The 15,670-nt window shown below is 56.7% G+C and overlaps 1 protein-coding gene across 3 annotated transcripts; it reads left to right on the top strand.

The window, feature by feature from the left end:
- The first annotated feature begins 1,299 nt into the window (after positions 1-1,299).
- On the top strand, positions 1,300-15,120 carry SLC9A5 (solute carrier family 9 member A5). 3 transcript variants are annotated; one of them, XM_079315771.1, is made up of 16 exons: positions 1,300-1,524; positions 6,385-6,687; positions 7,325-7,488; positions 7,753-7,831; positions 8,502-8,679; positions 8,806-9,026; positions 9,203-9,405; positions 9,897-9,986; positions 10,115-10,185; positions 10,864-10,993; positions 11,139-11,227; positions 11,354-11,480; positions 11,597-11,767; positions 12,329-12,398; positions 12,535-12,666; positions 12,970-15,120. In XM_079315771.1, exons 1-16 carry the CDS (start codon positions 1,392-1,394, stop codon positions 13,305-13,307), a joined length of 2,499 nt encoding a protein of 832 aa, XP_079171897.1. In that variant the 5' UTR covers positions 1,300-1,391; the 3' UTR covers positions 13,308-15,120. The 3 variants fall into 3 exon arrangements, with proteins under 3 accessions (XP_079171897.1, XP_079171896.1, XP_079171898.1); XM_079315770.1 differs by having other exon boundaries at positions 1,303-1,524; positions 13,032-15,120; XM_079315772.1 differs by having other exon boundaries at positions 1,369-1,524; positions 7,753-7,827; positions 13,032-15,120.
- The last annotated feature ends 550 nt before the right edge of the window (positions 15,121-15,670 follow it).

Below are 15,670 nucleotides of genomic sequence, written 5' to 3'. Positions count from 1 at the left end.
CCATCAGGGTACTCCGGTAACGAGGATCTCCAGGATCTCCAGATCCCAGGTTGCTCTGGCGTCAGGGCTACCCCAGGCCCTGTGGATGCTCCAGGCCCCACGAGTTTCCAGGCTGCTCCGGGGGGCCAGGCGGGTGTGCTCACACCAGGTGAACTGGAGCACGGATGGGCAGCTGGGCTCAATCTCGCCATCCTGGGGCTGTCGGGGAGCAGCAGGATGAACTTCCTGGATCCAGGGGTGTGCTGCCCTGGAAGTGAGGCATGCTGAGCTCAAACTGCAAAGCAAAGCTTCTGTAAAACCCACTTTACTTTCTTTTTGACAGACCACCTGGACAATGACAATGATCAAATGTGATGGAGTGGTGGGCAAGGAGCTTTCCCTTTGCTCCTGCCTCCAGCCAACGTTCCCCAACTTCTGGCAAACATTTGTGGCACATTTGTACTCAGGAAGAGAGATGGGAAAAGGTGATGCCACCAAGGCTCCCAGGGAAATGTCCTGTGTCACATTCCTACCTGGCCAGAGGGCTTAGCTTGACGCTCAGCATCTGAGAGTGCCCATGCCGTAGGCACTACCAGCCAGAGGTCTTGCTCTCTCTAAGGTGTCCTGTCCTGTCCTCCAGGGACATGTGGACACAGGTCAGAGCTGGCTCTCCATGGAGCACTCTGCCAGCTTCCCTTCCTGCCCCCTGCCCAGCATCCCATCTCTCTGGGCTGCTTGGGCACAGCTTGCTGCCCACCCAGGACGTGGGGTCCTGCATCTCCTGGATTGGGAGCCTCAGGGACAGGGTGTGGGAGATGGGGCACCTGCCAGGGCATGAGGGATGGCCTAATCAACAAGCAGGAGGTTTTTAGGAGTATCTGAGACAGAAATTCTGGGGGTCCTCCATGGGTTTTCCCAGGCTGGTGCTCAGGCAGCACCTGGTGTAGGGGACTGTGAAAGGACTGGCTGGGAGGGGGATGAGTGTGGAGGAAGATCGGGAATTTGGTGGGTGCATGAGGACTAAACCAGGGTGGGGAAACTCAGGAAGAGCAGAGGCATAGGGGGAGGGCATGGGGGACTAGGGTGATGCAGGTGTCACAGGGACAGTTGCAGAGAGGACTGAGGCAGGGGCAGGGGCCTGGCATGGGGCAGGGGGCTCCGGGAGGGTGCAGATGAGCTGGGATGGAGGGGGGGGAATGCAAGAGGTAAGTAGGGGGGCGCTGGGTTCTGGGGCTGAGGCCTGGGGCCGTACCGGGTGCCGAGCTCCGGGGCGGGCCGGTGCGGGTCGGGGCGGGGCCCGGGGAGCAGGGGCCGTCCCGGCGCATCCCCACGTGCGCGTGACGCGGGCGGGGCCGGCACCGGCACCGGCACCGGACCGGGAGCGCGGCGGAGCGGAGCGCAGCGGCGGGGCCATGCAGCCCCCGGCCGCCTCCCCCGGCCCCGCCGCCCCGGCGGGAGCCGAGCTGCTGCGCTGGCAGTGGCGGGAGGTGCAGGCGCCCTGCCTGGTGGCCGCCTGGATCCTGGTAGCCAGCCTGGCCAAGATCGGTGAGTGTCCCCATGTCCCCACCCGCTCCGGCCCCCCGGGAGCAGCCGTGCCCCTGGGCAGGCAGACGGGGATGCGGCATCCTCCGGGACGAGGGGTGTCACCGCACGCCGGGACACGGGTCGTGGGGACAAACACGGCTGGTCACCACTGTCAGCTGCGTGCGGAGGTCGGGGGCCACCCCGCACCGTCCGTGCCTTGCCGTGGGATGATGTGCGGCGGCGGGGTGAAGGTACCACCCGAAGGAAAAGGTGGGGGCCCGGGCTGTTTTTTCCTGCGAGGGATGGATGGATGGATGGATGGATGGATGGATGGATGGATGGATGGATGGATGGATGGATGGATGGATGGATGGGCGGGCACAGAGGATGGATGGCTTATGAGAAGCCCCAAAGGATGTCTCCTGTTCCCAAAGGCTGGCACAGCACCTGCCTTTGGCAGGTCAGGAAGCCATTGCTCCCGCACAGCCGCGGGGAAAGGCTCGGGGGTGGCAGTGCCAGGCAAGACGTGCCCCCGGCAGCCTGGGGTTGGCAAGTGCCTGCAGTCCCCTCCGATGGGTCACTCTAGATTGGCCCTGGACTCCTGTGCTCCCCGGCACAGCACCGTGCATCCGGGGGAGGCTCTGCTGTGAGAGGCTGCGTGGGAAGGCACAATGAGGATGTGTGTGAGCTGTGCAGGGCTGGGCTCCCCACCGGCATCCAGAGTGCTGGGGAGGGGACACCCCTGCGTGGGTGCTAAACAGGGGTACCCGGAGGGCTGGTCCCCCACAGTGCTCCTGGGGATGAGATCGTGACCTTGAGCCAGGTTTACTCCTCAGGGACCCTGTGGGCACAGCCCCTGTGGTGGCGTCACAGATACCCTGTTAGTTTTGACTTAGATCAAGAAATGTGGGTTCAGAGTTAGGCAGGGGAATCTCTTATGAGCCAGGAACATGCAGCAGCACTCGTCACACAAGGGACAGCTACAGCTGTGACCACCAGCTGGCCTCTTCCTGTCCCAAGCCTCACTGTGGATCTTCCATTCCTCTCCTTCCTTGCCTTCTCACAAGAGAGACCTAAAGCCTCGCAAGGAATGAATTAAAAGGTATCATGAGTTTAAAAATACAACACTCTGCTGTAGCTGTGCCACCTCCAGCTGCCGAGTGCGTCCCTCCTACCTGCAGAAGATCAGAGAGAAAATTCCTTTCTCTGGCTTTTTTCTTCTCTCCGACCTCTCCCCGGAGCTGCTCCCTGTGCAGTTTCCATTGCTGTGCTCCTCTCAGCCACCCTGGATTTTGTGTGGGTGGGTGCAGAGGGGGCTGAGCTGGGATCATTCCCAGACCCCCAGATCTTCCACGTTCTTCAAGGCCAGAGGCTGGTGACCACTCTCCTTCTCTGCCTGTGAGGCACAGCCCTGATGGCTGATAGCTTCAAGCTGCCAGTAGTGCATCTGGTTGGTCCAATGGATACTCAGAGCTGGAGCCAACAGTGACACCCAGACCTGGAGGCAGCATCCATGGGTGTCCCCAGAGATGGTACAAGCAGTCCCCAGGGTGCACAGGAGTGCACAGAGGAGATGAAGCAGGGGTGGGGGATTTTGGGGAGCAGAGAGGGCAGCCCCAGCTGTGGCAGCCGTGGACGCTGGTGCAGAGGATCAGTTGTGGTTGTGCCAGCTCACAGCCCTGTGACTGCAGGGGAGGAAGAGGCCCCACGCCCGGGTGATGGGGAAATGACACTGTGGGCTCTGTTCTCAGAGGCAGTCACGATGCTGGGGTGACCCAAGCCAGCAAACACCCGGGGCAGGGAAAAACTGGCTTGGGTGTTGCCTTCCTGCATAGCAAGGCATCATCCGGGCTTTGCTGCCTTTTCCATCCACAGTCAGAACACAGGATGTGGGGAGCACAGAGGTGATGAACATTGCCCCAAACATTCTCCTTTCACATAGCTGCCCCACGGGCACGAGTTTGCAGACAGATGTTTTTCTGTGCAGCAGCATTGCCATGGGTTGCAACCATCTCTCCTAGCACCATTGCCTCTGTCCCCAGCTGCTCATGTCTTGGTTTAGGTGTTCTGCTATTCCCCAAGCTCTGGAGGAACAGAGCAGGTTTTGGCCCTGAGTTATCTCAATGGCAAATCCTTTATTATGGATGCCTGAGTATGCATTATGTCTCTGAAGTTAATTCACATGTGGCTAAGTTACTGTTGCTGTGGGAACCTTTAGTGCTGAAATCCTTGACTAGTGTGTATAAAATTAGAGCTTGTTCCCTCTGTTCCTGCTGGCTGTTCTCTGTGACACAGGGGAGCTCATGTGCTGCCATTTCCTGGGGAGGGGTGCAGTTTTCCCCACCAGCTAGGGGATTTTTGGACAAGCAGGATCTTTCCCATTGATGCTCCTCCTTTATATGACCATGTTTCTGGCTTGGTGAAAACAACCATAAAACCATGGAGTGTTTTGAGTTGGAAAGGACTTCAGAGATTATTTTTTTCCATCTACCCTTCCATGGACAGAGACCATGGTTCCTTCCACTAGAGCAGGTTGCTCAAAGGCCCATCCAAGCTGGCCTTGAACCCTTCCATGGTGGATGACAGCCAGGACCCGTGTCCCCACAGCATCCCTGCACCCTCTCCTGGGTCCCTCCAGCCAGGCAGGACATAATTCCACAGCATGGGGAATGCAGATGGGTTGGCAAAGCAGAGAGCAGGGATCTTGGCAATGTTCCTGAGAATGCAGAAAGGGGCTGGACGCCTCGTTCCCTTCTTGAAAACTTCAGAGCTTTGTTCCCGTGGGTGGGAAGTGGCTGCACAGCTGCTGCAGGCGCCGGGCGAGCGCCGTTCAGCCACCAGCCCCTGTGGGGTCAGCAGGGCCCTGCAGTGGCTTGTGTGGCCATTTAGCAGGAATTTGGCCTGGATGAAGCCTAGCCAGCTTTTTCTCAGGCTGTGGGGCTGCTTGAAGGGCTGTAGTGTCTGTATCACCACAGCCTCCAGCCCATATCAGTGAGCAGAGGTGGCTGGAGCTGAGGGAAGGTGCACCAGGCTCTGTGGAAGAACTAAAGCAGAGGCTTAGGATGCTCTTTCCTGTTGAAAGGAACCCTACTTCTTTCACCTATGTTCCTATAGGTGCTTAGTGGTGGAGCTGCAGATTGTGCTGCCCCTGTGCTCACTGCTCTGCCCCTGCTGGCTGCAGCAGTGTTCCTGCTGTATTATGGCAGGAAGCCAGTGCTGGGGCAGGGATGGGGCTTACTGTGCCAAGCAGCAACCTCTTGAGGTCCTCAACTAAAGGAAAAGTGGCCCTTAGCTTGCACATTGGATGGTGGGCTCAAAGATGTTGTCTCTGGTTGTGAGCCAGATCTTTGTCATTGAATTATCTCCTCTAATTCAGAGCTCAGCTGTGGTGAAGGAGAGAAAATCACCTAAGAGGTGCTGGGAAAGGAAGAAGGAAGAATATCAGGAGGTCACAGCATCTGTCTGTCCACATCCCAGGGACACTGGGATCTCTCCCAGAAGGATAGAGCAGGACCAGGACAGGTTCAGAGAAATGACAAGGGCATAGAGACATGGAAACCTACTGATGAAGTACAGCCTGTTTCTGGGCTCCTCTCCAGGTCTATGCCACTGGAGACAGCACCCTGGGCTAGGCAGACATTATGGTCTGTCCACTGGGGTCCAAAGGAGGGAAGCAGCTGAGTGACCCAGGGTTGGTGCAGGACCATAGCACAACTTTCCTTCTGGAGAGGTAGGTTGGCACAAGCAATGGGCAGCTTTAGTCCAGCTAAAGGGCTTTAGGGACTGGGTTCTGGGTTTGGCAGCAGGGCTGGGCTTGCAGCCAGGTGATGGCTCAGAGCCTACCCTTGTAGCTGCTGAGTGCACAAGAACAGAGGTGGCTCTCAAAGTGCCTGGAGGAACCCACTCCCCAGGAGATTTAAGTCATGTGCCAGATGGGCTGGATGTCAGAAGTGATGGCAGAACTCAGTGATGGTGGGACAAAATCACTGTGACCCTCAATAGCTTTTCCCCAAGCAATGCCCTTTTGGAGGGGCAGCAAAAATACAGCACCTTGTACTAGCAAGGAGAAACCCCAGGGATGGGGGGTAGCCTGCCTGGAAGCTGGACTGATTTGGGATTACACAGCACACCCTGATGTGGGGGACAAGGAATGAATCTCCCGTGCTGCTACTGTGGCATCCTGCTGGCTTGTGCCTGAGCACAGGCTCACTGCCACATTACTGATGGATGAATACCAGGGCATCCTCTGCTTGCTTTAGAAAATACATCGTGTTTCATGGCAGCTTAAGATTTGGCCCAAACCTTGCATGGAATAAAGTGATTATTCCATGCATCTCTAAATCTGCAGCTCCCAAGTGCCTGTGTTTTTGCATGCAGGTAGGTTAGCTGGTGCTGAGGGAGGCTGTGCTCAGGCATGGATTGTGCTGCAGTGGTTTGCATGCTGCTCTGGCTGCTTGCTCAGACAGATGCAAACAAGGTCACCCTGGCACCAGGGCTGAGCATCCTTGTCTCTGAGTGGGGTAACATGTCCTGGTGTACCAGGATTTCTTCACTTGAACAGCAGCCAGCAGCGCTCGTGACACTGTGAACGTGCTCGCTGCCTGCTTTAAACCTTTAAGTGCAAACCCCAGAAGCCAAGAAAAGTAAAATGCCTGGCTTATTAGACAGTGAGAGGGAAATCCTAAAAAGTCAGGGGCCTGGAATCCTGACCTGGAAGGTCTTTTGTGCACATGTGGCCATGAAGCAGCCTTTCCATAGGTGCTCCCTTGTTCTCCTCCCATCCGTCATGCATCACCCAACCCTTCTGTGAAGCCTGTGGATTTGGGATGCTCTCTCCATGTGCCTATTTGGCTGATGCTCTCATTCATCTTTTCCTTCTAGTTTTCCACCTGTCGAGGAAGGTGACATCCGTTGTCCCGGAGAGCTGCCTTCTCATCCTGCTGGGGCTGGGCCTGGGGGGCATCGTGTTGGCCGTGGCCAAGAAAGCCGAGTACCAGCTGGAGCCCAACATGTTCTTCCTCTTCCTTCTGCCCCCCATCGTGCTGGACTCGGGCTACTTCATGCCCAGTCGGCTGTTCTTTGACAACATTGGTGCCATCCTGACCTACGCCGTGGTGGGCACACTCTGGAACTCCTTTGCCACCGGCACGGCGCTCTGGGGGCTGCACCGCGCCGGGCTCATGGGTGGGTGTGCAGGGCAGCCCAGCTTGGAACACATCCCCAAAAACAGCTTGGAGGTGCAGAGCAGCCTCATTCCATAGCCCACTGCCTCTCCCTGCTGTGGGTTCCTAGGAATTACAGCAGGAGCAGGGTCCTGACATGCTGGGGGTGGTCAGGCGTGCAGGGCAGACAGGCCCTGCTTGGCACTGAGCTGACTCATGGCTTTGCTATTTTTATCTGCTGACCTTGGCTAGCGTTGCTGGCTCGCTGCCATTCCCTGTCCTTGGCTGGAGCCACTGGCCTGGCTGCCCTGGGCTGTGTTTTGAGCTCTCTTGAGCCTGAGGAGCCACTTGGTGCCTGGACCTGAGGTGGGGCTGCTGAGCCACCTATGGAGGTACCTGCTGGAGGAGCAGTGATGCACCTGGGTGCCAACAAGGATGTCCCTTATTCTCCTCTCATGTTGCAGCAAGAATGCACCGAGTCCCACTTTTCCAGGGGCATCCCAGAGGTCTGGGAACATCTGGGCCCATCCCACTACACTCCCAGCTGAGATGCTGTAGCCAAGTCACTGGGATCAGATGAGGGACAAGCTTGTTTCTGCCTGTTGAGAGGGGCTCTGGAGTAGCTGGTGTGTCTGACCTTGGTCCTTCTGTCCGAACAGATCCAGGTGTTGAAGCTGGGCTGATGGATTTCCTGCTCTTTGGCAGCCTGATTTCAGCTGTGGACCCTGTGGCAGTCCTGGCTGTCTTTGAAGAGGTCCACGTTAATGAGACCCTCTTCATCATTGTGTTTGGCGAGTCTCTCTTGAATGATGCTGTCACCGTGGTGAGTTGCAGCTTGGGGAACTCTAATGTTGAGCCAAACATGGTCCAAGGTGCTGGAATTCCCCAGGATGGGCAGAGGATGCAGGTGACATCCCTGAGCTGGGGACAGACCCATGCCATGCTCTCTTGGCCTTTCCTCTCTCCTGGCCATGGGAGACTTTGCCTGCTGAAATGAGCTGTTACCTGACAGGTTTGGGGTGGAAAATGCCTCTTCCACAGGACCCTTCCTGCCCTGCATTTCTCTAGGGATTTGCCTTGCCTGCAGGTGCTGTACAAGGTCTTCAACTCTTTTGTGGAGCTGGGCCCAGCGCACATCCGTGCCACAGACTACATGAAGGGGGTAGGTGAGTAATTGCCACACCAGCCCCTTTACCTCTTCCTCTGTTGTGGAAGTGGAGGGGGGCAAGCACAGGAGCCTTGTCCTGTGGGGTGGGCACTGAGCACCACAGCTCTGTAATCTCCATGCATCACACGCCAGTCATCAGCACAGAACTGCAGAATTGTTTGGGCTGGAAGGGACCTTAAAGACCATCTTGTTCCAACCCCTGCCATGGGCAGGGACACCTTCCACTAGATCAGTTTGCTCAGACCCCATCCAAGTCGCCTTGAACACTTCCAGGGATGGCACAGACAGTCTGTGCCAGGGCCTCACCACCCTCACAGGGAAAAATTTCTTCTTAATACCCAATCTAATCCTGCCCTCCGTCAGTTTGAAGCCATTCCTCCTTATCCTGTTACTCCATGTCAATGCCAAAAGTCCCTCTCCAGCTCTTTTGGAGTGCCCTTTAGGTACTGGAAGGGCTTCTGAGGTTTCTCCAGAGTCAACAACTGTCCCCACAGTCAGGTGCTCCAGGGAATGCTTTGGGATTGTCCAAAGCTTTGTGCTCCATGGGATGCTTTGGAGGGGACCTGGGTGGGAACACAGCGCTTGGCCAACCCAGCGTGGCACAGCTGTGTGGCACAGGAGCAGGGCCCACCTGCTTGTGGTTCACATGAGACTTCTCCTCCCACCAGCCTCCTTCTTCCTGGTGAGCCTGGGGGGCACAGCCGTGGGGCTGCTCTTCGCCTTCCTGCTGGCGCTGATCACGCGCTTCACCAAGCGCGTGCGCATCATCGAGCCGCTCTTCGTCTTCCTGCTGGCCTACGTCGCCTACCTCGCCGCAGAGATGGTCTCGCTCTCCGCCATCCTGGCGTGAGTACAGCCTGTGCCCCAGGGAGCCAGGCACTGGGCTAGCAGTGCTGAGCAGCAGGAGGCAGTGAGCAGACCCACTCCTCATCCTGCCGTAGGGCCATGCCAGCTCCTTCTGCCCCTCTGCAGAGTCACCTTCTGTGGGATCTGCTGCAAGAAGTACGTGGAAGCCAACATCTCCCAGAAATCACGCACCACTGTCAAGTACACCATGAAGACACTGGCCAGCAGCTCAGAGACCATCATCTTCATGTTTCTGGGCATCTCGGCTGTGGACACCTCCAAGTGGACATGGGACACAGCACTGGTGCTGGGCACCCTGTTCTTTATTCTGCTCTTCAGAGCTGTGGGTCAGTCTGTCATGCTGTGTATGTGCCACGCAGCCCTTTCATGCCAAAAAGGGATATTGCCCAGGAAAGGTTGGGGCACAAGGCCAGCCACAGATCCTGGCTGGGATTTTGTGCTGTCTCCTGGAGCAGGCAGGGTTCTCCCAGCATTCCAGGCTCTCCTTCTCCTTCTTCCCCAGGTGTTGTTCTCCAGACATTCGTGCTCAACCGCTTCCGCCTCATCCCCCTGGACAGGATTGACCAGGTGGTCATGTCATATGGTGGCCTCCGTGGGGCCGTGGCCTTCGCCCTGGTCATCCTGCTGGACAGGGAAAAGGTGAAAGCCAAGGACTACTTTGTGGCAACGACCATCGTGGTGGTGTTCTTCACTGTCATTGTGCAGGTGAGGATGGGCACTTTGCCCTCCTCCAGTGCTGTTTTCTTGCCCCAGAACTGGCCTGGGGACTTTGGGAAAGTATCTTTTTTCAAGTGATCTTTGGTCCTTGGTGCTTTTTGGCACCCCATCCATCAGCAGGTGTGCAGGACTGCTATGGGGACTGTTGCAATAGTGGGGCCATGGCCCACATTCTTTTCCCACTGGCATTTTGTTCTGGGACTGGCTCCAGGAACTCCAAGAGTGCATGACTGTCCAGGCTGCTCTTTTTACAAAGCTGCAGCATTCAGTGCCCTGGGAAGGGAAGCCATGGGGAGGATGAGTCTGGGGGAAGGATGACTGGGGGTGTACGCCATGGCACAGGGGTCGGGTTGGTCGGGGCATGTGTGGCTGGCACAGCCACTGTCCCCAGTCACTTCGTGCTGCTTCTGCTCCCCATGCCCCAGCCATGCACCCTCTCGCCCTCCCAGTCTTTCCCTTGCCTTCTCCTGCCATTCTAGGGCCTCACCATCAAACCCCTGGTGACGTGGCTGAAGGTGAAGCGCAGTGATCACCACAAACCCACGCTGAACGAGGAGCTGCATGAGCACGTAGGTGACAGTGCCAGAAGCTGCCTGGCTGCCCTCACACGTGGGGCTGGGCGAGGGCCATGTATGACCTTGCCATCCCCAGGGCACCCACAGCATTGTCTCCACTCACCCTCTTCCCCTCACTCAAGGCCTTTGACCACATCCTGGCAGCAGTGGAGGACATCGTGGGGCACCACGGCTACCACTACTGGCGGGACAAGTGAGTGCCTTAGACAGGATCCTGTGCTGACTGTTAGTGAATGGGAGACACATGCCAGCCACAGGGACATCTTGGGGTTCTCACAGGAGGACACCCCTGCTGTAGGCAGCACAGCAGGACCAGGAATGTATGTCTGTCCATCAGATTGGATAGGTACCATCTGGCTGCTGTTGTGCAGCAGACCAAGATCACAAAAGCATCCTAGAGAGAGGTCAGGCAGCTGTGGTTGGGGATGCTGTGGAGCTGGCATTGCCAACCCCAGAACTTGGAGTGTCCACGTTGATGGCCATCTGCCTCCTCATGGATGGAGCTGCGCTGGGCACTGAGGAGGGAACAGCCCTGTTCCTGCTTGGGCAGTGTTTATCTGCAGCACAGGGACAGGAAAAGGATGCAGAAAGCCTGTTTCCTGCAGGGGAAGTGCTCCAGCAGGGTGGCCCCTATCCTACTCCCACTGCCTCCCACAGACCCGATGCTGTCTGGCTTCCCTTGGGCAGGCTGAAGGGTGACCCTGTCCCCTCCCCTCCTGCTCTCCCTGGCACTGTGTCCCTGGGCACAGCCAGGTCCTGTGTGCCCAGCCTCCCTTTGCCATACTTGGGACACTCAGCCTTGTCTGGGCAGATATCCCTGGCTGTGGTAGCCCACGGGAGCTAAACTGCTTCTGTCTTCATCTCATGGCAGGTGGGAACAGTTTGACAAGAAATACCTGAGCCAGCTGCTGATGCGGAAATCTGCCTACAGGCTGCGGGATGAGATCTGGGATGTTTATTACAAGCTGAACATCCGTGATGCTATCAGCTTTGTCGATCAGGTACCAGCTGTAGTGGTGTCCAGGATGGTGCTGGCAGGAGAGGCTCTCCTCATATATGGCCACATGTGCAGCCTCTGGCCGGGCAGTGGGGACCTGCCATCCCAGCTGAGTCCTCGCTGTCCTGACGCCAGCCTTGTCCTCCCAGGGTGGCCACGTGCTCTCGGCTGCCAAGCTGGCGCTGCCCTCCATGCCCAGCCGCACGTCCATGTCAGAGTCATCAGTCACCAACCTCCTGTGAGTACACCCAGACTCCTCGGCCCTCACAGCTGCCCTGTTCCCGGGGGCAGCCTGCACCAGGTCTGGCAGGGGGCTGGCACAAAGCGGGCATGGAGCCCAGCCCGTCCATCTCGTGTCCCGCAGGAGGGAGAGCGGCAGCGGCGCGTGCCTGGACCTGCAGGTGATCGACACGGTGCGGAGCCGCCGGGACAAGGAGGACGCGGCCATGCACCACGTGCTGCGGGGGAGCCTCTACAAACCCCGGCGGCGGGTGAGCACCGCGGGCGCTGACCCCGAGGGAGCGGCACCCGCAGCAGGAGCAGGGATGGACCGCGCTCCCTGGGGCCAGCTGCTCACCCTGTGTCTCTTTGCCTCTCCCTCGGCCAGTACAAGGCCAGCTACAGCCGTCACTTCATCTCTCCAGATAAACAAGAGCGCCAAGATAAGGAAATCTTCCGGCAGAACATGAAGAGGCGTCTGGAGACCTTCAAGTCCACAAAGCACAATGTCTGCTCCTCCAAGAGCAAGGCCAGGCTGAAGGAAAAAGGCAGGAAAAAGGCAAGTCCTTCCCAAGCTCCTGTTCTTTTCCTAGCTCTGAGATTTGGTCACTCCAGGATGCAGTAATAGAGTCCTTTTGGGGTGATCCTGCAGGGCATCAGCAGCTCCAGAGCCAGAGGGGAAAGTGGCTCATCTCTTCTTAGTCCTGTTGATTCTGCATGTGAGCATGCAGGTGTTGTGTGTCTCTGTGTCCCCAGCATGCCATCAGTGCTTTGGGGTGGCTCTTCACTGAGCAAAGCCCTGGAGGAGCCCCAGCTTCATTTTGCAGGAGCACTCATCATGAAGCAGCCTCAATGCTGGTGCAGATCCAGGCTCAGAAGTGTGGCACTGCACCTCAAATTGAGCCTTAGATATCTTCTTGTGTTCAGAGGCTTTTGAAGCCATTGCAGCTGAGCAGTTCCTTGTGGGGCCATGAAGATGCAAAGCCTAAGGGCTAGAAACCATCTGCCATGTAGCCAGGGTGTGATTCTGCATGCCCAATGTTGGCTGGCTCACAGGACCACCTATTGGGTTTAGGGCTTTGCACAGGGCAGGTCCCAGCCAGTTCCTCTTCTTTCACAGAAGAATATCTCTCTGACCAAAGAGGCACCCAACGGGAAGACACACAGAAATGTCCCGTGGCAGGATGCAGGTAAGGCCGGTGGCAGGGGAGGATGGCAGGTCCTGTCAAGGGGACCTGGTGGCATGGGATGGGAGCACCTGCTGTGCCTGCCCAGTGCACCCAGGGCTGTGCTAGCACCAAGCCAACCCCCTCCATCTGCCTGCAGCTCCTGTCCTGGTGATGGTCAGCTCAGAGGAGGAGGAGAGCGATAGCTCAGAGACGGAGAAAGAGGACGATGAGGGGATTGTGTTCGTTGCTCGAGCCACCGATGAGGTCCTGCAGGGAAAGACAACTCCTGGTAGGCACCAATGCTCCATGCTGGGGCAGCTGCAATTGGGTAGCTTGTCCTTCCTCTGCTTGTGGAGCAAAGCTGCCTTGGCTTGAGCAAAACCAGTCAACAGAGCATTAATGGGAGAATCACTGGAGGCACAGCACAGCCTCCCTGTGTCTGCATCCCTGGGCCAGCACATGGTGTGATTCATGTGGTTGTGCTGCATAGAGAAAGGAGTTGGACTCCGCAATCCTTGTGAGTCCTTTCCAACTCAGGATATTATAGGATTCTATGGCCATTTGGTAGTGGTTGGTTCTGCAATGTTTGCAGGGTCCAAGGAGAGACAGAGCTGTGCAAGCTCCCTCTCACTGTCCCTCCATCTGCATCTCCAGGCAGCCTGGATGTCTGCCCCAGCCCCTGCATCATCCCTCCATCGCCAACCTTGGCAGAGAAGGAGCTGCCATGGAAAGGAGACCAGGCTGATCTGGCTGTTTATGTCTCCTCGGAGACCACCAAAATTGTGCCAGTGGATATGCAGAAGGCTTGGAACCAAAGCATCTCCTCCCTGGAGAGCATCGCTTCCCCCCCAGGCATCGAGAGCGGACCTCAGCACAGGAGATTTGCCTGCCCTGTGCTGGAGGAGCAGCCCCAGTCTGCAAGCCAGGTGATAACAGAGCAGAGCTCCTGCTTCCAGTTCCCCAGCCACATCTCCAAGAGCGGCCGGTCACAGAGTGACAGCAGCCCGGACGGTCCTGAGCAGCAGGAGCTGCAGCCTTTGATGGGCACAGAGGAGCAGGGCAGGATGCCACCCACTGCAGAGTCCAGGTGGCTGATGTTCAACAGAGCAAGCCACCTCTGAGGCACCCTGTGGACTGGGAAGGGGCTGAGAGCTGCAGACAGGTTATGACCTGCTGACCGTTCTGTCTTGCATTGCAAAGCTTGTGTGTGTCTCCATAAACTCCAGGAGTGGCAGGAGAACCCAGAACTCCTCCTGGAGCTGTACTCCAGGGTGTGCCTTGCCCATGCACCTACTGATGCAAACCTGGTCAACAACTGGTCTTTGTGCTGTGGCAGCAGGTACCAGCCCCTGTCCACCCAGGGAGGCACAGATCCCAAAGCTCATTCTTCCTCTCTGGTCCCTACACATCTCTGCAGCTGGGAGGTTAGAGATATTTCTCCCAGGGCTAGGATCCCAAACAGACTTGATCCTGTCATAGCTGTGCTACCCTGAGGTGGTGGCTGCTGGCAAATGGGCTGTGGCTGCTCACAGGTGTAAGAGCATGAGCTGATCTCCAGCCTGACTGTGAGTTGGAGATCTCTGGGAAAAGGGCTGAGAGCAGTGCTGGTGCACAAGTGCCACCCACACCCAGTGATTGAGCCATTGACTTCAAGGTGGCCACAGTGCTGGTTCCTCACAGCATGCATGGATCTCAGCCAGGAGCTCAGAGATAGGCTCCTTGCCACAACAGCCCTGTGTTCCCCAGGTTATGGAGGCACCACAGAGGCAAGGCCATGACTTTCTCAGGACTGGGAGCAGTGCTCCTGGGGTTTGGCTCCACCAGGAGCTGGACTAGTGAACGCACAGGGACTCCTCTAACAGCCAGCCTGCTGTGCCAGCCTCACGCCTGTTACCTGGATGTGTTCCCAAGAGCTGCAGTGTTCAGCTTTCTGCCTTTTCTGGGAGGCAGCTGCCCTGCACAGCATCCTTGGTGTTCATTCTGCTGATGTCCAGTCCCTCCAATTGCCTGGAGTGCATCAGCTGGGAGGACTGGCCATGGTGCAAGGAGTGGAGCAAGCAGCAGGTATGAATGTACATCAGGAACAGGGGTGATGGGGGGGGGTGTGAGCAGCATGCATCTTCAAAGGTCTGTCCCAACACTTGCATCCCAGCCAACCCTGTTCCCTCCTCAGAGGGTGGTGGGAGCTGGTGGCCCACACGATGAAGTATTTCTGGTGTGACCCCAAGGGCCAAGAATTGCTCCCCAAGAACTGCTCAGCACACAAAAGAGCACAATGGCTGGGCACCAGCAGACAGGAGGGCTGGGGGTTGCTCTCTTCAGGAACAATGGGGACTTGGACTGTTAATGCTCCAAAGCAGATAAAATCCTGCCTTTTCCAACTCTACGGGTGTGCTGAGACAGCAGGTGCCAAGGGGACACTTGGATGCACTGGTGAGCTGGTGGGACCCCCCACCCTGTCAGCAGGGCTCAGCAGAGGCCCTTCAGCTCTGCACCTATTCCACCAGATGAGCATGAGGTTTTTAAAAGGTTTTTATATAGTTTTGCATTTCTGGTATGACTTATTCTAGTTTTGATTTCTGATATTGGACCATACTAAATCTCTAGTTGGGTCAGTGTTTTCTGTAGCCATGGGCACCACAAATGACTCAAGACTTAATATATTATTTGCAAGGATATTGTTATAATGTGAAAATATATGCAGAGTATTTTGTAATGTTCAATAAACTGGAGTTGGAGCAGACATTGTGGTCTGGTCTGTGTTGTCTGGGATCCTCTGCCCATCCTGGTTTGGTTCTCCTTTGCAGGCACCAAAGTCCCTGTGCCTCTCCATTCTTCTGTACCCGATGCCCCAACCCCCCTCTCTTGATGTGCCTAACTGGATTTCCTGGTTTCCATAAAGTTTGTGGAAAATGTGAAATTCTTTCCAAAGGGATGCTTGCCTGCAGCTGTCGTTAGGCTGAGCAGAGGGAACAGCTAGCCAGAGACCAGACCCTTGTGCCCAGAGCTGTGGCTGCACAGTCACCAGCGTGCTGGGAGCCCACATGTCCTCTCTCCTTGCAAAAAAAATGTTTTAAAGGGGTCTGTTTCAGGGTATTCTGGGTCACAGGAGCCTCCTTGCTCTTCTCTTGATCTCGTGATCTCCACTTTTCCTGAAGGAAGGTAAATGTAGTTTACTTGATTCACAAGGTAGATGTTTGGCTTGTATTGAATCTGGCATCCACCATCAATCCCTGGTCCTTTTTGGCAGGGTCAAATGTAGCTTCTAGCCCTGTTAGCTTTGCACTGGCCCC

Source organism: Erithacus rubecula (assembly GCF_903797595.1).
Source record: "Erithacus rubecula genome assembly, chromosome: 12".
Taxonomy (NCBI): Eukaryota; Metazoa; Chordata; class Aves; order Passeriformes; family Muscicapidae; genus Erithacus; species Erithacus rubecula.
Note: the sequence above shows the minus strand (reverse complement) of the source record. Positions and strands in the feature narration are given on the sequence as shown.

What these genes read in the sequence shown, in the direction of transcription:
- SLC9A5 (XM_079315770.1), top strand. Translation starts at nt 1,392, where the DNA reads ATGCAGCCCCCGGCCGCCTCCCCCGGCCCCGCCGCCCCGGCGGGAGCC. An exon ending in AGCCAGCCTGGCCAAGATCG is followed by an intron (nt 1,525 to 6,384) that starts GTGAGTGTCCCC and finishes TTTTCCTTCTAG; the next exon opens with TTTTCCACCTGTCGAGGAAG. An exon ending in TACCACTACTGGCGGGACAA is followed by an intron (nt 10,186 to 10,863) that starts GTGAGTGCCTTA and finishes ATCTCATGGCAG; the next exon opens with GTGGGAACAGTTTGACAAGA.